At 44.2% G+C, this 23,767-nt stretch overlaps 1 protein-coding gene across 4 annotated transcripts in view; it reads left to right on the forward strand.

Moving 5' to 3' along the window:
• The window catches only part of EBF1 (EBF transcription factor 1), a 378,394-nt gene that overhangs the window by 262,937 nt on the left and 91,690 nt on the right, over positions 1-23,767 (forward strand). For 2 of the 4 annotated variants that reach the window (XM_045826138.1, XM_045826160.1), the window contains exon 9: positions 15,237-15,370. In XM_045826138.1, coding sequence (XP_045682094.1) covers positions 15,237-15,370 — 134 coding nt within the window. The remainder of the gene's footprint in view (positions 1-15,236; positions 15,371-23,767) is intronic. The other 2 variants (XM_045826169.1, XM_045826149.1) reach the window with 1 other exon arrangement.

The raw sequence follows: 23,767 nt of genomic DNA on the forward strand, positions 1-23,767 counted from the left end.
TTCACTTGGAGATATGGGTTCAGTGGATCTTCTTCATCGCAGACTAACAGAACTCTTTGCTGAGTAAAATGCTAGCTTTGTACCAGTGTCTGGAGTGATGATGGTTTTGCTCTTAAGAGAGCAGCTTTTGAGCATTTGCTCCCATCAGGTTCAGTGCTAAGCACTTTGTATTATCTCTTTTAACGCCCTCAGCCACCATCGAAGGGCACCACTATTCTCTCCATTCAGCAAAGGAGGGAAACTGAGGCCATCCTTCAAAGATTTGTTTTTAAAAATTAATTAATTAATTTATAGGGAGGAGGGAAGGGAGGGAGAAAGAGGGAGAGAAGCATTGATCCGCTGCCTCTCGTACATGCTCTGACCAGGGAACTAACCCGCAACCCAGGCGTGCGCCCTGACCGGGAATCAAACCGGCGACCCTTCACTTTGTGGAAGGATGCCCACCCGCTGAACCACACAGGTCAGGGCGAAGAGAGTTCATTTATTTGCGTCTTCAGTGTTTGGGCCTCCATGTTGCTGACACAGGGCGGCCATCACTACTGTTCTTTTCCACTGTTCAGTCAATGCTAATCCCCTCACAGTGGACTTCAGGGGTGGAGAGAAATTCTCCTGCCATTTGATCACGTAATATAATTCCTGCTTCAATTGAAGCAAATTGACGACGTTACTCAAAGGCAAATTGAAAAGCCAGATCTGTGCTAAATCCCCAGAGATCGTTAGTTGGCATGTGCAGTGATATATGGGAAGGTGCTTTTCTGGGTTAAGATAAAAAATCCTGGTATCGCGTCACGCTATCGGGCACCCCATCTCCATCTCCCTGTGCCAGCCCTGCAACTTGAAATACTCAGTGGACAGAAATGAAACTTTATAGAAATTAGGTGATCATCATTCTTATCAGATGAATATGATGCCATCAGCATGAGTTTAGCATCCTCAGGAAAAAAAAAAAAAAAAAAAGAGATTTACCTGGAGAGGAGCAAGAGAAAGTCCAAGGCATGGATTGTAGGGGCTTTTCTGCCAGCCTGCCTTGGCGAGTTGGCGGGGAGGTGACCTGGTAATTAAAACCCTGCTCGCACGTCTGCTGCTGGTCGGTCGTACCGAGGCCCTCACAGACCTGGGACACCAGACGGGAACGAGGGAGGGACAAGCGAAACACAAAAGTAACACTCTTGAGCCCACAGGGCACAGAAATAGACCTGACTTGCCCAAATACTTTGCTGACTACTAAGCATGAAAGCAGAACCCAAGTACTCATATATTTTTATCCCAATCTGTGAAATTAATCAATATTTTATAGGCGAACAGATGCTCCTGTGTTGCTGGCCTATGTAATAGACTGTTGGAATCAGCAGGACACCAGTCGTTCCAACCCACATTCGTCCCCTGGAGTTCTGGGGGACGTGCTGCAGGGGCACGGGGAATCGAGGCACGCGTACCGTGTTGGGCTCGGGGCCTATTCTCAACACATCGGTTTCTTTCACTGGCCGTGGGGCAGAGGAATGAAATGATAAGAGAGGAGCCTGTGTAAAGTACCTACAAACAGCGGTAGGCTTTGGCTGTTGTTTAGGAGGCTCATTAGAATTAACTGGGTTGGTACAAATCGAGGCCTTTCTTTAATTCTTTATTCTTTGCCTACTTTTATTTTGAGCACAGCTGAGACGCCAGTAATACTAAGCACCTACTATGTGCTGGGCCCAAGGCAGATGCTCTTAGGGACATCATGTGTGGGGTGATGGGTCAGGGGACTATGTCTCAGCAGTTGCGACGTCACTTTTATCTTTTCATTGTAGAAGGGGAAAATATAGTTTGGGTCATTTTTTGCTAAAATTTTCTGGCTGAATCATCAAACCAGCTGTGCTCTTCCAGTAACCATTATGTGCAACAAATGTATAAAGTTGGCCTCAGACTCCTCTACCTTTCAACTTTGGCAAAATCTTAGAAACTCTTCTTGATTTGGTTAGCTAAAGCCTGTGGAATCCAACCTTTGTTGTTTAAAAGGAAAAAAAAAGTTGGGGAAAATGTTATTAAGGAACTGTTTTATGATAACCTGTTTAGTCAGTAAACTTTTTATTGTTTTTTATATGTGCAAAAGTCTGTAATGAATGCCATTGAGATGGATAATGTCCAGATAGAAAATGAAAGTTAAAGGGAAATGCCCTATACTTTAAAAATGTAAGTTCTCATAGTGCTGCTATCACTTGTATTAGACATTCAAACTCTGTGTGTTTAGCAGCCCAACTTGTAACAATAGAAAAGCTTCTCTGCCTGGAAGTCTGGCAGTATTTTCAATGTTCCTGTGTTTAAATTGGCACCTGTGGCATTATAGGAGGATGCCAGTTTTTGAACTTGGAAATGGAAGAAGGTAGAGAGAAGTTTTACTATAATTCATACATGGGGCTGAGTCTTAGGGGGAAAATAACTTTACTTGGAAATGGAGTTGTAATATTCTGTAAAGTTAATAAATATCCACCCTCTATCTTGGGAATAAGGAATTGCACAACTAAGATTTTATGGGACTTTGGCTGTGTTTATGTGATTAAAGTGAATATTTTAGCCAAACTGAGCAGAAAATTTAAATAAATACCACAATTTAAAAGTAGTTTGGGTGTTTTAAATATTTGACTTTATCAACCAACATGGATTCTCAAAGTCTCAAGTTCAAGTGAGTCTCTGAGATCCAGTCACTTCATCAGTTAAGTACAATTTAGAATAATACCTGCTTACCTACAACTCCGGGTTGATAGTTAAGAATAATTGAGATAATGTTTGGGTAAGCCCCTTGAAAACTTAACGATGCTAGTTAGTTGTCAGGTACTGGTTAAGTAGAGAGTGCTGCCCATCCAGTTTGTGAATGAATGAGGTCCCGCCTGCAAGGGAGTCGTTGACAGCAGGGTTGCTTTACATACACACATACATGTCCAGCTGTACATATAAACACATACATCCTCAGGGGAAGAGTTCAAGGGAACGTTCAGTAAGTGACAGATGAATGGGAAAGACATGAAGAAGTCCACAGAGGGGGTACTGTTTTGTAGGTGGGGATGGAAAGAAACAGCTTTGCACGAAGACCAGTTTTTCTGTGAAGCACTGTGTGGGTGGAAGGGAGTGGTATAACCTTCCTGAAGGAGACATGGTGGGGATGTGCAGGGTATGTTTGCAGACAGTGGATCTGGAGAGCCGTCTTCATCTTCTTCATTCTCTTCGTCCCCATCGTCTCCCTCCTTCCCCTGCAGCTTCCTGCCCTCTTCATTCCCTCTCCCATGCATGCATTGCACACCCTGAGCTCAGCTCCGTATGCACAGACTAACTCAGGTAACCCTCACAACAGCCTCAGGAGGCGGGTTCTCTTGTAATTATTATTTCCAATTAAAGTGGTAGAAATGGAGGCTGAAGAACAGTAATTTGCCCAAGCTCCTAAGTGGTCAAGTTGGAGTGTAAGCCGAGGTCTCCTACACCCTAGAACCAGGGGCTGTATCGGCTGCTGCACCCCACCTCCAGTTTGGGGGGTGGGGAATGAGGCTGGAAGGGAGAATTGGCTACACTCCCGAGGGCAGACTTGATCGTGTAGGCTAACGGGAAACACCAGAAAGCTTTGGAGCCGTTCAGTAACATTGTGAAAGCTCACATCTGAGGAAGGATAATCTGGGTTTTGATATGTTGAGGGGACTTTGCACATAATTAAATCCAATAGTAAAATAAATCACAAACCGGTAAATGTGTTTGCTCTTTGCTGTCCAGATTGAACAGCTCAGACCCCAAAGAGTAATTTTTGAGGAAGCTGAGTCAGTCCTCATGAAGTTCAAGTGGAAGTGGAGTTCCCACTCTTTTTTGCAACTCTGTCTGGGTAGATTTGATGATACACACGCCGGTGCTGGTGACATCACTGATCATCACCAAGGAAACATCTGTGTTCTAACAAACACTGGAGTGCGGCGTCACTGAACGTGTCAGGGAGGAGAGGAAACGGGCTCCAAACGATAAGGCTCTCCATAATGAAAGTTCACTCCACTCCATCAGCAGTAGCGGCCTCGGCCATGGGGAGAAGTATAAGCATTACTATTCTGAAAAGCACAAAGCAGGCGTTGCACATCGCTAAAGGTTGGGCAAGGTTGATTTTGAGATGCTGCTCACATTCAAAACACAGTTTCCTTAAAAAGTCACTATCTATGCTGTCTTGCACGATGACAATAGGAATCCTTCAGGAGCAGGGAGCTCGTCTCCCCAACTGCTTGCAGAAAATCTTCTGCATATCAGGAGGCTAGCTGGGGACTTCTGTATTGTTCTGGGAGAGGCATTGAGCAATCAGAAGTAGAATTGGCAGTGCTTGCGGTTTGTATTTATTATTTGATGAGTTAGTGACAGTATTAGTTATGTTGTTGCAGAAATTAATGATGCAAAGATGATTCCTGGCCCTCCAAAGATTTATCAAAGTTGCACGTTGGTGAATCAGATCAGGACTGAATCCAGAGCTGAGCTGTTTAGGATTGGTTTGCATGGTGCTTAAAGAAGCTATCTATTTGTTGCTTTATAATTAAAAAGGAAGAAATTTTATATGAAAATCTGGATTTGCCAATTCTGTTTATATCCAGAAGAGGTTGTAGTGTTGGACCTACATTCTCAAATGGCAACAATTAAATCAAACTGAGAATTTAAGTAGCGTCAGGGTGGGGCATATACTTTACATTAGCCACAGTCCCCACCTCTCCCATGGTGTTGCCCCTAGCCAGTTTTAGTTACTGCCTGGCCCTATGAGCCTTTGATTTTGTGATCATTGCTAGTAATTATTCCCAGCAAAGTTCCTGGCATGTGGAGGGCACCCCATAAATGGGAGCTCTGATTGTTCTTTATCAATTACAGGCTCAGGTATTTAAACTTGATCCTTCGGTTAGCACCGTCCGATAGAATTTCCAGTAACGATGGAAATGTTCTCTCTCTGTTCTTCCCAATATGATAGTCACTCATGACATGTAGATATTAGCCACTTGAAATATGGATAGAATGACCGAGAAAATAATTCCTTAAAACAATTTACTTACATAATTAAAAATTAGGTTTTAATGGCTGCATGTGGCTCGTGGCCACCATATTGGGCAAAGCAGGTCTGAGTGACAGTATTGAACGTCCAGCCAGGTGTCCTTGTTCGGAACACCCCGTGGAGCACAGACCCAGGGGCCATGTGTGGGGGCATGTTCATCTCACACGAGATTGCCTATAGCTATAGCAGGCCTCATCACGCAGTTTCACCTCCTTCCAGCAAGGCAACCTCCCCTTGTTACCCAAGTAGAGTTCTTGTCAGTGTAAGCTACCAGAGCTACGCGTTTGCAAGATGTCAGCCGTTCATTCCTACCAGTAAGAAGTCACCTGAAGCTCGAACGGGAAGTTTTGCCGCTCTCTGCTCCCAGACTGTTCAGTTAAGGGTGCTGCCTAAATATAGGAACTTAGACCTGTGCATGGGGAAGCCTAATTTTTTTCATGAGCTGCCTTATTAACCCTATCATTCACGATAGTACAGAGCCAGGAGCCCGAGTGACCAAGGGGACAGCAGAAAGGTGACAGAGGCCTCCCTGACAGCCAGCAGGATCCTGTGTTCTCAGAGCCAAGGCCCCGTGGGCTGCCGTCTCTGGTCCCCATCACAAGCATCCTTCCGTCACATCCAACGATCACATTGCCATAAACCAGTTGCAAAGTAGGATTCTAAATGATGCCTCTTTCATGCAACTTATTCATTTGCATGTTACTTGGCCTAAAGCTTGTGACACTGACCTGCTTTGCTGAGCCCAGCAGTCAGAACCCCCTCTTCCTTCCTCTGTCACAGGGTTGGAAACCCCAGAACCACCCACCAGACGCTGGCCTGTTGGTAGCTCACCAGCCTCTGCCCTGAAATGAGCCCCAAGCCAACTTGTGCAGCTAATGAATAAGTGACTTCGCCACTCCCAGGGACATATGCACAGGAGGGCAAAACTAACATCAGCCTGTTTTATTCAAGATAAAGTGCTCAATTATAAACCGCCCGCCCCCCCCAAAAAAAAGGCCTCCTTAAAAAACACAGAAAACTTAATGAAAATGATAGAAACTGCCATTGTAGCAAATTGTATAAATGGGGTAGGGGGGATGGGGAGAGAACAGAACACACGTGACTTTGCTCTGCTTGGACCAGTCATCCGGTTAGAGTTATAGAGCCTCTATTCTCATAGTCCGATTCTGCAGAGAGGATCTGTATTCGCATAGTCCAATTCTGCAGAGAGGATCTGTATTCTCATAGTCAGATTCTGCAGAGAGGATCTGTATTCTCATAGTCAGATTCTGCAGAGAGGATCAGGTTTTCCTTTTCTGGCTCTTCGGACAAACGTCAGTGCAAACCCCTATTGCGACAGCGAGTCGCATGAGCCCCAGAATTCGACAGGAGCAGAAAGACAAAGCCCTCTCGTAAGAACATCAACCAAAGTAGGTTCTGCACACTTCAAAATTCCTTCTTAGGAGAATTCTTCACAAACACTTTTTCTCCAGAAAAGACCAAGCTGCTATCAACTGAGACTCACTAATGAAATGTTCAATTATTTGCATGCGTCTATGTTTTAATGCTGAATTTTAGTTCAGCTCCAAGACCCACGCAGGCTAAAAAAATTCGCATTCAGATAGGAGAGGCAAACCTTGGCGAACAGATGGAGCAGAGTTCAGCATAGAGGTTTAATCCTATCAGGCCGATTCCTGTACGACCATCTGGGTAATCCGGCACAAACATTCAAGGCCTGTTAAAAATACGACTCCAGCCAAGACGAGCGTCACAGATTTTCCACTAGACTTGTTCGTATTTGCCTTCACGATTTTCCGGGCCCAGGAAGGTTGCCGGTGAATAAAGGCCTGCGTACTCCTTGAAGAAGCCGTGCCTTTTTTTTTTAAACCCCCAAATTGTTTCCTCTTATACAATCTTGCATGTCCATTTTTGGAATGTTATTTTCATTTCCCTTTTTTCCTTGGCTTTCATATCTAGAACTTTTCCTACAACAGGATAATAAGGGGAATTGGGATAAAAATAATTTTGTGCATGAAAATTCTCCTTGTCAGGAAGAAAAGAGTTATTTACTTATTGTATAATCAGAGACAAGTGCATTTACTATTGTTGCAACAAACACCACAGTTGGATCCATGCATAATTCCTCATGGGGGTTCTCCCACCCTCCGTGATAGTTTTCCCCACTGCTTTGCCATGGTGTGGCTGACAGTCATGGAACAAGGGAGAGGAAAAAGAAAAAAAAAGAAATAAGGCTGATGGTAATATATGTCATTGGCTGTCCTAGGGTTAATGTTCTGTGCATTTTAATTTTGGATGAGGCAGAGAACAAACAATATATTCTTGCTTCCTTGCATTATAAAATTTTGAACTTCCTAAGTGTTTTTCACAAACAGTTTTTTGCATATTGTGAGACAATGCTGTGATGCATGTCACTAAATCAAAAAGCCATCAACAAGTCTTTCAAGTGCAATTTAGAAGTTATAGGGACATCAAAATGTGAAGATTTTTAGTTGCTAAACTGTTCAATAACCCCGTGTAGTGAACCTGCGCAGTTCTGGATCTCAGCGAGATAGACTGAGAATCCAGAAGTGCTTGCCCTGGAGCATTCGCTTCACAATTGTCGCACCAGGAGTTCTGTTTCTGCCTTGCTCAGATGCCATGCCCACTGATTGTTGAGGAGTTTTGCTAATTTGGAAGAGAATAAGAAAGCTGCAAAATAAACAGGAAGTAGATACAATTTGGGCTTGGTCTATATTTAGCAAATGGCGTAATTAGGAACTTAGCTATTGCGCTAAGTTTAGATACACCTAGATATCCCCACCAGGTTAAGCCTGCCTTCATGCGGATGGGTGTTGGCTCTGTGTTACCATCCCGTGACCAGGATTTTTCTCTTTTTCTTTGAGAGCCATTAATGCTGTCAAAGCGAAGGGCTTTCTTGCCAAGTGAAGTCACTTTGGAATAAAGAATTAAAAACACTTGAAATTCTTGATCTCCTCATTTAATATTTAATAGATTTAATTGCATCTGGTGTTGAGAAATCTCTATATCATGGCTTACATTTCTCTTCAAGATGACAAACACATCACACGCAGAGAGCGGGAAAGAAGGGGAGAGGGAGGGGTTCTTTTGCACAGATAATATATTATTCTTTGCCAAGTAATATCTAGGTATGCTAGTGGATAGGGCAATAAATGCAGACCAATAACAAAACAAAACAAAATTAAAACCCTAATAAACAATAAAATGCTTAACTGCATAAAGCAATTACTGAAAAAGAAAAAGGAAGGCGGAAATAAACCTGGTAGCTCAAATTTGAACAAGAGCATAAATGCTACGAAGACTGCTATCCCTTGAGTCAGGGAACTGTCTGGTTTGTGGGTTTTTTTTTGTTTTGTTTTGTTTTTGTCTTTAAGGGACGTTTTCACATGCTGGTGTGAGGGTTCAGGACAGGCATAGTAGTTGGAGGGTGGGTGAGGCCAGAATGGATGTGCCTCCAGTACGTGGTAAAAGTCTGGAGGCGCCAGTCCTCACATCAGGGCAGACACGCTGCTTGTTTGCCTTCCGGGCCAGTAGCTGCTTCGTGGGCAGGATCGAAGAATGCAGGCGTTGGTGCTGCTGAGCTGTGTGTGTGCCATCAGGAAAGTCATTTCACTCAAAAATACAAAGCACAAACCATTGTTCCCACTGAACAGGAAGAGCAGATATCTGTGTGCTGAGTCCAAGGGGCGGGGGCGGGGACTGCGTGTCCCCATTGTCTGTGGAACAGGTTGCTACCAAGTGCAACTGCTTGACCAACATCAAGTGCATTCCAGGGAGAAAGGCCCAAGGTTTTATGGGGTCACCACTGTCCCGTAGAAATGAGCTGAGCTCCTGGGTTTCGCCAACAATTTCTGCCAAGTCTCAAAAGTTCGGGACAGTAAAATTAGTCAATTCCTCATTTCTGAAAAGATTGCCATTAATATTCATTCCAGGCGAAGGAGAGCCGTAAGAAAACATTTCGCTTCGGAAGGGCTGAGGCCAAACCCACCTCCTCGGTACATTTTGCTGGCTGTGTCGGTGCGCGGCTGGATCGGAGGAGTGCCTAGGAAAGTTTTACAATAATAAACTACATTCTCTAGAATGATGAGACTGTAGGGTATTCTAGTAAATAAATAAACTCTAGCTAATGGGGAACTCATATCGATAATCATTATTTACTGGCAACTCGGGTACTATCCACCAGGCACAGAACACAAGTAGGCACTCAGTGCCTTTCGCCAGTGTCCACGAGGTGGGCACGAAGTGGGGATGCCTTTGGGAGGGGAGAGGACTGCTTCAAGGTCGTCCTGAGTGGCAGATGTGGAATTTGAACAGCTGGCGCTGTTGCCCACATTCCACTACGATAGCACTCTGGGTGTTAGAATCGGCCTGACATAGTTGCATCTTCCCGTCCATACTCACGGCTGTAAGGGCTGGTGTGGACATCTACACGTCCACGGTAGGCGCTGGTGATCTGCTCTGTGGAAATGTTCATTCGTAGAGGGTTCCGGTTAATAGAAGGCTGGAAAAGGAGCTTACGTCTGTTCCATGCACAATGGAAATGGAAAATAACCTTATATTGGCATTAGTGGCATTTCATCTTGAGATTTAGAATGGGATGAGAGCATTTCTAAATTTGTGCATTTTACCAACTGATTAAGTGTTGTTTCCCCGGCGGATTTACATGCAGGAATGGAGGGAAAAAAAAAGGGAAACAGTGTCTCTCTAATGAGGCTCCTGTAATGGGGCATCAACTGTTGCAAAAGCCTCATTTGGGAAATAAAAGATGACAAATGCTGGACCCGTGTCATCCATACAGCTCCCCCTAACAGGTGAGGTATTGATCACAGCACAAAGAGATTTCAGAGGCAAAAGTAAGAGCAGCCCCAGGACCCTGCTGATTGCTGCACACACCACTAATTCACCTCAATGGGCAGGCACCTCTGCGCTCAATTAACCCTTATTCCCAAGGCCGCCCATAAACCCCGAGGTAAACACGGCGCTCCCGGCCCTTGCTTTCTCGCCATGAAATAGATCATTTCTATTGGAGGCTGAGGGGCGATTCCAGCTTATAAATTCACCTTGCTAATAAAGAGCCCGATGCGCCAATGCGAGTGAACAGGCACTGGAATCTGTAACATTGATTCTGTAAATCAGAAAATTTTAAACTGCTGAGGGCATCTGTGATTTCTTCTGCCTTCCATGGCTATTGGGAGGGAATACGAATGCCGTGGAGGCAGAACAGGTGACATCAGTGTCCCCTGGTGCAGTTGTCTGCACACAGAACATTAGTTGTTAAATATGTACTGGAGGCTGAACGATTTCTTCCTGCCCCCCCCCCCTTTCTTCTCTCTCTTTCCCTCACCACGACCATTGTTCAGAAGCAAATTGGAAATCTGGTAATTAGGCCCTGACTCACGGTGTAGTATTAGAGTCCCGAGCCAAAGTTCAACACCCTGAAATGAAATTTAAACCAATTAATCTGTTAGATTTTTATCGCTTGTCCGTGTTTTCTCAGCAATTCCCCCAGCACGTGGCCTTTGATCAACTCTCATACAAACGCTAGAATGTGTGCCTGCTGCTAGCAAGATGGGAATGACATTAACACGGCACTCATAAAACAATCAGAGCAGAGAGGCCCTCAAACAGACAGGGCAGAGTAATATTTAATAAAAGCGCGCACATAATCTTCAGAATTAGCATTTTGTGCCTTGCAGTACCTTTGGGAGAAGAGCTTTTATTTGTGGAGTGATCATTATTATAACAAAGAAGAGCTACCTAATAATTTCCACTTTAACTCTGCAATGTGCCAGGAGCGTTTCAGAGCCATTATGCTAAACTGTGGTGGGGTAATCATGTTATTGTCATAGTTTGAAGGAAGGAAAATCTCCTCTACTTTGGTGGCTGTTGGAGGGGGGAGTAAAAAAAAAGAGGCAAAAATAAAAACGCCCAAACTTTTCTTTTTCATGAGGCTTACAACCAGGAATTGGCAAGCAGTCCTTGCGGGTACCTAGAAGTGTGAAAATTCATTGGTGAGGAAGAATCTTTCGTTAATTAAATCAAGATTTGGCTGGTGAAAGTGGTTTTATAGTCAAACTCCCTCCCCCTCCCCCATTTCATAATATTTTCTTGGAGATAGAACTGTGTTGATTACTATGCTCCTGAGCAGGACTGAATCCTTTTATAAGTCTTTTCACCTTCAAATTCCACTGAATACATCCACAGTGACTACACTAGAAACTCTCTTCTTGTCTTACCTTGAGTGTCTCTGGATATTCTGAGAGGAAGGAGAACCAGTCCTTGGTTGGGACAGATGTCTGAGCTTCCTCGGAGACAACTTACCCAAAAAGAAGAGCGAAGGAGAGGCCCAGGGTCTGTTATGCTACTCAGTGCAGCCTGGTTTTAAAAAAAAAATAAGTATCAATTTGCTTTAAAAAGTACAATCTTTACCTCTCACGGAATTAAATGCTCTGCTGTTACTTAATTTTTAATTATAATAATGCATCACCTTAATATATGCTCACTGAAAAAATTCAAGCCCTGCCGATTTCTATCGAGAAGAATTTAATATTCGCCCTTCTCTGCCAGTGCCCCCAGTCCTGTGCCTTTGCATGCGGACCCTCTGACCACGGGGGGTGAGCGTCCTTCCAGACCTTCGTCTGTCACACCTGTTCCCACGTACCCATATACACACACACACACACATGCTCACACACTAATGCACACACAGGCTCGTAGACATCATTTTTAACATAAACAGGGCCACACTCTAGATTATGAAGTGCTTTTTACCCCCTTCCTAATGTATTTTGACATCTTTCCATGTCAGTTTGTAGAATTTTTTCCTTCCATTCCGATGACACTCCTAGCATTCTCTCATACAGATGTGCCAGAGTTTACTGAACCCCTCTCTCGCTGGGGGTGCCCAGATTCCTGGGTATTTTACTGCCAGCACTGCTGGGAACAGTTGGGTACCCGTAGTTCTGGTCATATTTGCAAGTATTTCCTGGGCTGCATTTAGTCTGGTGAGTTTGTGACTCGGGTAAAAGTGAGTTCAGTCTACCCGTAAACATTTTGGTTAACCAACGCATTTTATTGAATTAGTTGCTGACATATAAAGATTGGGAAAATTTGCATAAAAATCTGGGTTCCCATCTTCTTTTGAAAGATCAGAAGACTGGAGCCCCCCTGCCTCCCCCAGGCCCCAGCCTGTGTTTGTGTGACATTCCCGATGGCTGGAGCCAAGACACCTTTAGATGCGGGACATAGCCAGCAGTTCAGTTCACCAGCGCCCCGTCATTTCCCATTGCTCCCTCACTCCCCAGTGTCAGGGACTGCCCCTCTCATGCTTGTTCTGAAACCCTGAGCTGCTCTATTCGTTTGTGTCTCTTGATGTGGCCTGTGTGGCTCTGTGAGTTCTGAATACCTTCTGTGAGTTCTTGGGCTGATCTTTGTAAGTAGGCAAAGTGCCTTTTACCTTGCATTATCAATATTTTAGAGTTCTTCGTGTGAGAGGGCCAGGCCAGGCATTGTCTGATACTTAGCCTCCTGACCCTCCAGGTCCTAAATGCCATGAACATCTCTTCCCCACTCCCTCTCTCAGTGGGGCAGCCCCTGATTCCTTTACATATTTTCCAAACTTCCCAGTGGGGGAGTCCGAGGGGGCTTCCTCTCAAGACGGCTATGACGTACAGGTGTGTAAGAGCACCTGTAGAATCAGTTGAGCTCTTTAAACGTAGAAAGGGCTAAGAACAGCATCTAGTCTCCAAGCAGGGATGGTAGATGATGCTGAGTAGTGAGGTAGGATGATCAAGAGATGGGGTGTGTCACTCTTTTCCTGGGGGTACTCCTTTCAAGGCTTTTTCCTCCCAAAATCCAATAGACAGTGTCATATATTGTCTCCTCACCAGGTTATCTCCGGACACTTGCTGCCCTTGCTCTCTTCTGACGAGTTCTGACTAGTTGCCAATATACCTTTGTTTCTGGACAGTGGCTCACAGAATCTGAAAACACCATTTTCCTTAGGAAATACTTGAAAGCACGCACACACACACACACATACCCTTTTATATACATTCTGAGGGAGGAGATGGAGTCTAAAACCAGCAGGTCTTGGCTCTGCTGCTGGGACATTTTTACTGTAGGAGAGTCTCAAAGATACACCAGCATGCCCTCTGTCTCCTTCTCTGCCGTGGTGAGGAAACCTGGAGGAGGCCCTGCTTATCCACAGAAGCATACTTGTGTGATTTAAAAAACAATTGAAAAATTAAAAGAAATCCCCAAACTAATACAGATACAAACACCAAGACTGTTTTGTGGTTTATGAAAGTAATCACGGGGTCAGCATGCAATAATACCACTGGATTCCACACTTGCCCAGCAGGAAGGACCCTTTCGAGACCAGTCCAGTTACACTAACCTCCTCTTCCTCCCAGAAGTCCCCTGGGGTGCAGCAAGGCCTTTCCTGCTGTGCTCTAGCAGCCTAATACGCTGGCTGGGCTGGACATTGAGAGTTAAGATTTTGAGGCATTAACTAGAATGTCGCCAAACTGCTTTTATTTTAAGAATTTTATGTAGTTGTTAAATGTAGTTTATTGATTTATTTTTTAGACATTGCTCAAAGTCATACATCATATTTTACCATTGGTTTGGAGTACTTGATTATGCATTTAAACCTGTTGACGTTTAAAGAAAAATTTTGTTTCAGAACAAGTCCTACGCCCGGGGAAACTTTGATCACCACCTTTGTGCGCATTCAAAACTGGACAAGGGTTTCCGAGTCACGAGTCATTTACATTGTCTTGATCAGTTGTTTTGTTTTGGGGAGAGAGCAGAGGAGAGAGCAGGCATGGGAACTGCCCAGCTCTCGTTGTAAATGGTGTTATATGAGTTCAGCCAACATGGAATGTTTAGTTTGGATATTTCCTAATTTCTCTGTGCGATTTTATAAGATTAATTTGAATCGAAACCAAACCCATTCTCTCGTTGGTGTGGCGGCACGTGAGCAATGGTCCCGCCGGGCTGGGCTTCATATTTTCCTTCTTCTTGCAAAAGTTAGCGCCTGACATGTTGCCAAATTTGACAAAGTCCAATAGTTTTTTTGCCAGTTTTTTTTCCCCATTAAAATGAACTGGTGCTCTTGTTGGCTTCGGTGCTTGGAAAGTCCGTCTTGGATACTTAATAAACTTTTTATTAAAGAGGAGGGTCTCATTTTCTCTCCTTGCACAGTACATTCCTTACTCTAGAATTTTGCTTTGGTCGTGTTCATAAACGTAATCACGAGAAAAGCAGCGTGGCATCGTGGCATTCAGCATCCTCAGCACGAGGAAGGTGCCCTCCCAGATATTTCGGAAACATAACCTTATGATCACACTTACGCCCGGCAACTGTTTTGAAAGTACACCATGCTCACCGGTCAACCACCTCCAGGCTGTTTGGAATTACAGTACTTGCAAAGTGTTTCTCATCTCCAAAGGCCATTTACAATGGAAAGGAAGAGACATGAAATTTTGAAAAAGTCAGTTCTAGGGTTTTTTTTTTTTATGCTTGGGAATGACAACAAAGCAAAGGTCATGGGACTCTCTGTGGTTCAGCCCTGGCTGTTTGGTTGTGTAATTCACCCCAAGTGACCTGCATCCTTTGCATCTATAAAATGGGACCCATAACATTTAATGGAAAAAAGTAATGATTTTTAACAAGGAATGCTCTATGTCAGTGTTACAGACAGAAGGCATGGAACAAGAAATTGTTCCACGCCTCCTCCCTTCTCTTACTTCCCATTGGACAGAAACGTTTATCTAAAAATCTGTGGGCTTTCTTTTCAGGATGTATATTTAATTATGAAGCAATTCTATAAGGTTTCCAGTGTGTTCCAAAAAGTCATTCATTTTTCATTTGTAATAATCTTTAGTCTTTTCATAAGTTAAATACTGCTTCTCTGTTTCATTTCATAAGATTTCAGGTTTGAAAACGATTTGGGTAAAATACATGTCTCTCAATAGAAGGAATGAAAAGAATGCTTTTAAAACCTGAAATTGCACCCTTAGCTTTCAGGTCCTAGTGCGGCCAGGAAATGCTGAGGTCTTGAGGGACTTTTCTGTTAGTGAAAAGATAAAAGATTTTTTTTTTCTTTTTCTCAAGTCTCCCATCATTAAAGTTTGATTCTAACAGCAGACTCCTTCTCTTTTTCATGTGTGTGGAAAAGCAGCTACTCCCTGTATCAAAGCCATCAGCCCGAGTGAAGGATGGACCACGGGAGGCGCCACTGTGATCATCATAGGGGACAATTTCTTTGATGGGTTACAGGTCATATTCGGTACCATGCTGGTCTGGAGTGAGGTAGGTGTTGTCGGAACATTAATATCTAATAGCTTGGTCTGGTTGAGGATACTGTCTACACTTGAATTTCTAATAGAGTGTGTGGAATTTAGTGGGCACTCTCTGGGTGGGCCAGCACCGGTGTCCAGAACTCTGGGAAGCTAGGAAAGATGGGTTGGGGTCACCAGAAGGCAACACTTCTTACTGGAATGACTTCTGTCCTCTGCCACATAAGCACTGCGAGGGTGTTTGTTTGGTCACTCCCCTGTTGGGCTGGCCGTGGTGTGGAGGCCCTGTTGCACACTGGGAGTCAGAAAGGAGATGCAGAGTCGCAACACACATAGGGGAAGCCTCATTCAAATGCTAGCCAGGTAGTCAGTTACCTGTGAATGTTTGTAGGCGGAGTCTATCGTAGACCCATCTTGAAGGAGCTCCATTCAAATGACAACGATAATCTAGGCACAGGGGGTTCTTGACTTAATGACTCTTCATCAGAAATTGGGTGTCTTGTCAGGGGAACCAAGAAGAACCCAGGGCTTTTCCCAGACCCAGGAATTCCCAGGTCTCAGGCACCTCAGTGTGTGACTGCAACCACATGAAAATGACTCTGGACTCCCTGTGCAGTGCTTTCTAAGCACGCTGATCGGTATTTCAACAGTGCCAGTTGACCTGCCTAGCAATAATCAAGTTAACTCAAGATTACAAAATGTGAACATCTCCACTACAGAGATGCCAGGGCAAAGTTGCCTTTGCTTTCTAAATCCTGAGCCTAGGTTCCTCAGTTAGCATGCCCAGGACCCCTTCTCTTTCACCTCACCAACGTGTAGAATAAGAACAATGTTAGGGCTACAAGGTGTCACAGAGCCCATTTACCCCACTCCCTTCACAAGTGGTCACATGATTCACTAAACTTTCCTGAGACTCACTCTGGGCTCGGCGGTGTGCTGAGCTCTTGACACACACCATCTCCATCTTCTCCCGACACCACCAGGCACAGACTCCCAGTGCGTATCTTCTCTTGATGAGGATCCTGAGGCTCAGAGACTCACGGTTACATAGTCTGAAAGCAGCTCTCCGGAGCCTGTGGCGTGGATGTGACATGTATGTGGGCCACACCGGAGCTAGAACTCAGATTTTTTTTGTTTTAATTTCCATTTCTAGCTGTTGTCCCACCACTAGATATTTTATTTGTGCTTTCTCTTTCGAGGGGCCATGGAGATAAGCAGAGTTAAGACTGGGACTGTTGATTATGTTTATCTGTCCAAGGCAGAGCCTGTCTGTCTTTGTCAGCCTTCTGTGTGCACTTCTCACTGCCAATAACCGCCCAGGCCGGCCCTGTGGCTCCCTCTGTGTTTCCCGTGCAGCCAGCAGTGGTGTGTGTTTGGCCAGAGAATCAAAGCTTTGGTCAAGCTGAATCAGGGATGGGCTTCTCAGTCCACCAGACTAGTTGCTGACCAAGTTGGAACGTCCCAGGCAGGAAAGGTGGACTGAGCTCCCCCTGCCGACTGCACCCCATTCTCTGTGGGAGCCAGTGGGTTGTAAAATTGGAAGCATCCCTCACGTGGCTTCCTTTGCTGCCAGCCTGGGGTCTCCATCCCTGCCAAAGACAGCGGTCTTCATGAGCACAGCCTGCCCCAGGTCTCGTGGGCTCTGTCTTCGTCCCTTTCTCTCCGTCATTCTGCTCCTTATTGCGGGGATTGTAGCGGGGGGGATGAAGGAGTAGAAAACAGACTTCTGGCTCCAGGTCCTTTCAGTCAGTATAAGGTCTGAGTGAGAAGTGGGGACCCAAATTGGCAGGAAGTCTTATTGACCCTCTGAGAATAAGGGGGGTTAGTCTGAAACTTCTTTTAAAACCTTGGGCCAAACTACAAACTACAAACTACAAAAACTTTGTACCTGTCTTAGCCCAAGTGCACTACCCTGACTGCAGAATGAGGTCTTCCACCATCAGGAAGTGATTACCATGTGTCTCCGCCTTGTCTCTAGTCAAGGTTGCTCTGTACATCTCAGGTCCCCCCGTTGCTTTCCCTCTTTTGGGAACAGGTACGGGAGGTTAAGTTCTAACTTGCATTTATTCAAATTGCTTTAAAGAACCTGTTCCCACATAGCAAAACAGATGTAGCTCATAGAAAAGAAAACCCATTAAGACAATGCCTTTGTCCCCCCATCTCCTCTGTCCCTACCCTGTCACTGCCTCAGTGTACACGAGCCCCTGGTGATGAATCCACATGGTCCAGCCAGGAGGGGAGGGGGAGGGGTGCATGCTCCTTCTTGGCCCACCTGCTCCTCCCAAACTGCTCCATCTGTGGCTCTCTCCTAAATCAGCTGTGCCCCTTTCCCGGTAGAAACCTACCCACAGTTTCCCCAAATGACGGAGGAGATGTAAACTCCCGCAGCATTAGCTGTTAGGTGTCTGGGTGGAGGAGTTTAAAAATTTGGGCCGTTTTCATCATGATAGTCCTGACAGTCAGAAAAATGTGCCTTGCAGAAATGAACTTTTTTGTTGATATTCTAAACTATTTATATTTTAGATTTTCATATAGACCATTTGATGGATATGATTTTTTCCCTCCCTTCTACAGCAGGAAGAGAATTTGGCATTACTCCAAATTAAAAAAAAATCCATTGCATTATGTGCATAATGTGGGAAATTAAGAAACAGCTCAGCCCTGGCTGGGTGGTTCCGTTGGTGGGAGCATCATCCTGTACACCAAAAGGTTGTGGGTTTGATTCTTGGGCAGGGCACAGACCTAGATTGCGGGTTTGATCCCTGGTCAGGGCACATGTGGAAGGCAATTGATTGATGTTTCTCTCTCTCTCTCTCTCTCAAACCAATACACATATCCTCAGGCGAGGAAAGAAATAGCTCAAAGTAATTAAGGGTTTATTATGTATAGGCACTTTATGGGTATTACCTTATTTAATCCTCATAACCCTGTGTTGGATACTCTTATTCCCATTTTACATATGAATAATCTGAGTGTCAGCGTCAGAAGCCTGCCTAACACCACACAGACCAATAGTGCTAGAGTTGGAATTTGAACTTCAATGTACATTTTCCCAAAGGGAATAAAAGCCTAGTTGAAAGAGAGAGCAAAGGGAATGTTGAGAGAGGGAAAGAGAACAGAAAGAGGGCGAGAAAACATGCACGATAACCCAGGTGGTCCGGCAGTAGTGATGGTAGCAGTAGTAGCAAGTACCTTTATTTTGGTAGGGGCAAAAAACATCAACCCATTTTGGGATCCTTTCTCTAGGCTTCCATTGGGTAGAATGAGAGCTTGATACTGTGAATGTGTGAGAAGGTATTTATGAGATACCTAGAGAAAAATGCAGAGTATGACTAGGTTTAGTTAACTTTAGTTCTTGCCAGGTACCATTTGGCACAGCTCTCATACGAGTCTCACGGCACCTGTTTACCATGTTCTTCCCATTTCACTGATGAGGAATGGAGGTTCGGGGAAGTTAAATATGCTGTTGGTTCCCCAGCCATAGGGATGGGGTTTGAACCCAGGTGGTCCAACTCCAGGACTCACTGTACTTACTGACTGTGCATGATTTAGCCTATGCCAAAATACTCCCCAAGGATTTTACCACACGGACTCGAGTGTAAGGCACACCACCCCATCCATGCTTTGTCCTGGGGGTACCTTGCTAGTTACTGTCACCTTCTAAGATAAGGTGGACTTGGCATAGAGAGAGTCAGAGGTCAAAGAAACCCCTCCATTTCCTAGTTCTGTATGTTTGTGGTTGGAGCCACTGGCCTGTAGGAAGATTTCATCCTTGGGAAGGATCTGTGCCTTCTCTTGTTGGGCAGGAGGCAGCCTCTTCCTTTGTCTTCCAAAGTGACTTGAGTCAAGGCAGTTAGCCTGTTTGGACCTCGTTGCTGGAGTAAGACAGCTATCTATCTGAAGCCTTTGTCCTCTGGCCATGTGGTCTCTTGAGGTCATGTCCCTCTGAAACCGAGGTCTTTGTCTTCCAGTTTTAAATAAACTTTGGCCTCTTCTCCATTGTCTCACTCTATAGCTGAGAGCACTTGGGAAGCAGACTGGCGGGCCAGGACAGACAGACAGCATTGTAGATTAGCAGCAGATCCCATTATTTGGAGGTTTTGGTTTGGTTTCCTAAAGAATTTTAAAAAGGAGACAGAGAAAATAGGAACGGCTTAATTTAACCTCATCTGTGCTCTTCCTCTACCGACCCAATCTTTTGCAAAGGAGTAGCTCAGCGGATCTCACTGATTGGCCCCTGAGGGTGGGGAAGAGGTAAGGCGGAACTCCATCGCTCCTAAAACAAGGGCTGCCTCCTTCGGGCTCCCACGTGTGGGGCAAACACGTGGCTTTCCTCTGAATTTGGTTCGCCAGCTTTGTTACTTTCCCTTCGTCGTTTCTTGCCCTTTCTCCTTTCTTTTTTTTTTAAAAAAGCAGTGTATTTGATTGATACTTTTGTGTTCATCCTGCCTTACACCAAAGACTTTTAAAAACCTGTAGATTTTTATACATAAATTCAAGAAAACCAACAGGGTGGATATGAACTAATTTTTAATGTGAGCTGAGTATTTTCTTGATCAGAGAGGTACTTGGTTGCTTCTGATTTCCTACCAACATGTGATTTGGTGGAGCAAGGGGCTCCTGCTACTAGCCTGTAAAAATAATCATTATTTCCCTATCTCCTTCTGAATTCCTCTAATTTCTCAACAATGACCACTGGCTGCCTTGCCTGCTAGGTGCGGATTGAAATTAAGCTTTGTGGGATCTGGCGTTTTATTTGGAAAAACAACTTGCTCCCACGAAACAAATTAGAGAGTTTCATAGTATGTTTATACAATCCAGGGTTAAAATTGCAGTTACAAGTTTGAGGCAAGATTCTAGGAGGCCAAGCGAGTGGTATACTCAGAAGTAGACTGTCTGAGTAGCCAGTCAAGCTTCCTGTTACGTATGGATGGATCTCCGTGCTGGCATTCTAGGGTCTCTCAGTCCTTTCGTTTAATCACTGAAGTCTCTGGGAGAATTTATGCAGTTTAAGGTATTTAAGCTGCCTGAAAGGAAAGTACAGGGTGGAACTGGCGAGAGTGGAGTGTGGAGAGAACTGCAGACAGACGGTCATCAGAGCACAGGCTAAGATTGCCTTGGGTAGCAGTGGACAAGGAGCCAGGTGACCTGGGTATTAACTTCATTCCTTCCATTGCCCAGTCAGAGCATCTAGATTTTACTGTGTTGGTCATTGGGCCTCAGTTTCCCCACCTAAAAAAGCGAGGGCTTAGACTAAATCCTGTTTAAAACCAGCTATGATTCTAGCAATTCTTTTTATCGTGAGTTGACTCCCTTGAGAACTCTCCCAAAGTGAGAGTGGGGAGTAGCTTCTTTTCTTCCGTTATTGTTCTTTACTTTTAGAGCACACTTGCAATATGCAAATATCATGTCTGTTTGCAAAAGGATTCTTTGAACTTCATCAAAACCATTTAATTAGCCACAAAATTGGCTCTTCCTATTGATAAGTCTTTAGTCAATATTTTCCCCCTGTGCACTTGAGATTCTGGTATCTGATATAAACCTGAGACTTATACCACGATGTTGCTGCAATTCATCTTCCAGGTAGATTTTTTTGGGATATCAGTAGGTACGAGAGACAAGGGAGGGAGTTTTTTTCTTGGTAAGCTTGGGGAATGTTGAGTTAAATAAATTCAGCCAGTCCCTGGTCTAGGACTTTGTAGAGCTTTGGAGATATTGCCGCATACTGTGAATACCTAAAAGGTAGTACATGGCATGCCCCAACCTTTAGGGACCGCAGAACCTTTTGTCAGGGATCACTTTACAGGAAGACATGTCAGTGATGGCTGTGCATCTACATTTCATGTTAATGAAATAAAGTCATGGAATTCAATCATGAGTTGATGGGGCTGGGGTAGAGGTGAGAGAACCGATCGTTTGAAATCTTTGCAGAGGTATTCTTTAATGCTGCAAGGCTCTGAACAGAAATGCTCATATACTTGGTGTCTAGTTGTAGCCAGGGCCCCCTTGGCTCGGATGGGAGGAGCCAGCATCCCACCCCGTATGAGCAGGTTAGCCTCACACAGGGGCACACACTGTGTTTTTCACCCATGTGAACGTTGCCTTCAGCTGAGTTCCCAGGGATGGGAGGAGTCCAGAGAAGTCCCTGTGCGGGGCATCCTGTGTGTGAACGCCTTTGGGTCAATGGCAGTTTGGAAGCTGAAACGCAATTTTGCTGCTTGGGTCCAAAAGTTGGAAAGTAGGGTTTTAAATGCGGTTCTTGATTTCTTTCCTTTTTCTTATCTCCACTCTGCATTCTCCTGTGTGCACACAGCTCAGAGGAAGGATTGTAAATAAAAACCAGCATTTGCTCCTCTGTGGCATTAAAGGATGAATGGCGACAACGCAGGGAGGTTCCCACCGGAAGTTTCCCAGGCCTTTTGTCTGGCCTCGGATGTCCCTGAGCCACATGTGGAGGGTCACAACATCGGGAGGGCTTTGAGGAACTCTGCAGTCATCCAGGACAGCTGTTTTATTTTTGCAAGTGAGGAGAAAGAGGTTCCAGAGCCATATAGTGACTTTTCCTGGGAACACATTATCTGCTTCGGGCTGGGATTACGGCCAGTTCCCCCAACACCGACGCCCCCACACTCAGCTTTCTCTTGCACCGGGTTTTCTCATGCTGTCCCTGGTGGCTTTGAGCACACTTCCTTATATCTCCCCAATTTCACATGTCATTGACACTCTAAGAACTGTTATCTGTACCACATTTGTATGAGAAACAGTTTCACTAAAATCAAAAAGTAAGAAAGGTGGAGCAAGACAGGGTCTCAAATATCATCTCTTTCAAAATGTTATGATACAGTTAAGGTATAATGTAAATAGTTGTCATTTATTTTACCTATACTGAGGCTTAACTCAAAGTTGATTAAATGCATGGGTTTAAAATAATTAATCGTTGCCTACTTTTCCCTAAACATGTAAGTTGCCAAGTCTATATTGAACCTGTGCTTACTGATCACCTATTAAGTAGAAGATACTTAATGCAAAAATTACAAACTTCATTTGTGCAGACTAAAAGGAGCTGCCCGAATCAGTTGCATTACATTTTGAATATGACTTTGAAAAACACCTTTCAAGCCCTAGTTATTTTTATGGGAAATCATTTCAAAATGAGCCAGCATATTAAAAAACAGATTAAAAATAGTCTAATGGCCTCTTTAATATAGTCACAGTTACAACCATGCTCACCTCATTCCTAAAAATGCTTTAGTCTATATTTTTATTTTTAATGACTAAGGCATTTGAAATTGATCCTCTACACTGCTAATTAGGGGATAGTTGAAGACGACTTTAAGATGACACTTTAAGCTAGTTGTTTACGGTACGTTCAAGAGGTACACGCATGTGCCTATAACTTGAAAATAGAAACCACGGACAGGTGATGGGTTTCTAATTTTAACATAAATCACAGATAGAATTCACACCTGGCTGCAGTCAGGTGACTTTTATGATGAAAATGGATACCTATATAGTGTTGTATTCATTTCATGTGTGTGTTCCGTGCTAATTGCTGCAGTGGCTCCTGATGGTCTGAATGAGAGCCCTCCTTCTTTTAAAACCTTACTGGCTTCCTCCTCCTTAAAGCCACAGCTCCTTAGTTTGGGATTCTGGTGGGCCCTTTGAAGGCTCTGCCCTTTCTTCTCAGCATCCTTGCCCACCAGCCATCTTAACTTATGCTCCAGTCACACTGAGGTGTTAGCTGCTCTTGTTACCCATAGTAACTTTACGCCTCTGCACTCTTGCCTTGCTTATGCCATTCCTCCCTCCCCAATGCTTTTCCCACCTTTCCATGCCCAATCCTCTGTCCTTTAAGATCCAGTATGTCTTTGAAATCTTCCCTCACAGCTCCAAATACTAAAGTTTTCTCTTCTTTCTAAATCCTGTATGGCCTTATTTCTACCATGTACATTCCTTATATCTTTGTCTTTAGTTATTGTTATTTAAAGGGATGTTCTCTCCTTCGGAGGCAGGATTCAAGGTCAATTCAACTTAGTCTCCCACAGTGTCTAGCACAGAGCCTTGCATATCAGAGGCATTAATTTCTATAAATTTATCCAAAATATTGTTGAATGACATTCATTAATTCATTTAAACATATGCCTCTTATTAGCAGCTGTTGTATTGAGTGATGCTTCAGAGTGTTGGTACCAGATAGACTGCAGTTTAGTTTTTGGTAATGCACGTGTGGTTAGGTAGTTTATATTTAGATATATTTATTGTGCAATAAGGATGCACATAAATACCTTAGTTTAAATCTGTTGGTTATGGAGAGGATTAAATAGTAAGAAAATGAACACTTTTTAAGTGATCAGTACCAGTGAGGCCATCTCCTAAACTCATTACAGGCACTGTATCAATTAACCCTCGT

Source organism: Phyllostomus hastatus, unplaced genomic scaffold (assembly GCF_019186645.2).
Source record: "Phyllostomus hastatus isolate PE091 unplaced genomic scaffold, TTU_PhHast_1.1 phas_contig_150, whole genome shotgun sequence".
Lineage (NCBI taxonomy): Eukaryota > Metazoa > Chordata > Mammalia > Chiroptera > Phyllostomidae > Phyllostomus > Phyllostomus hastatus.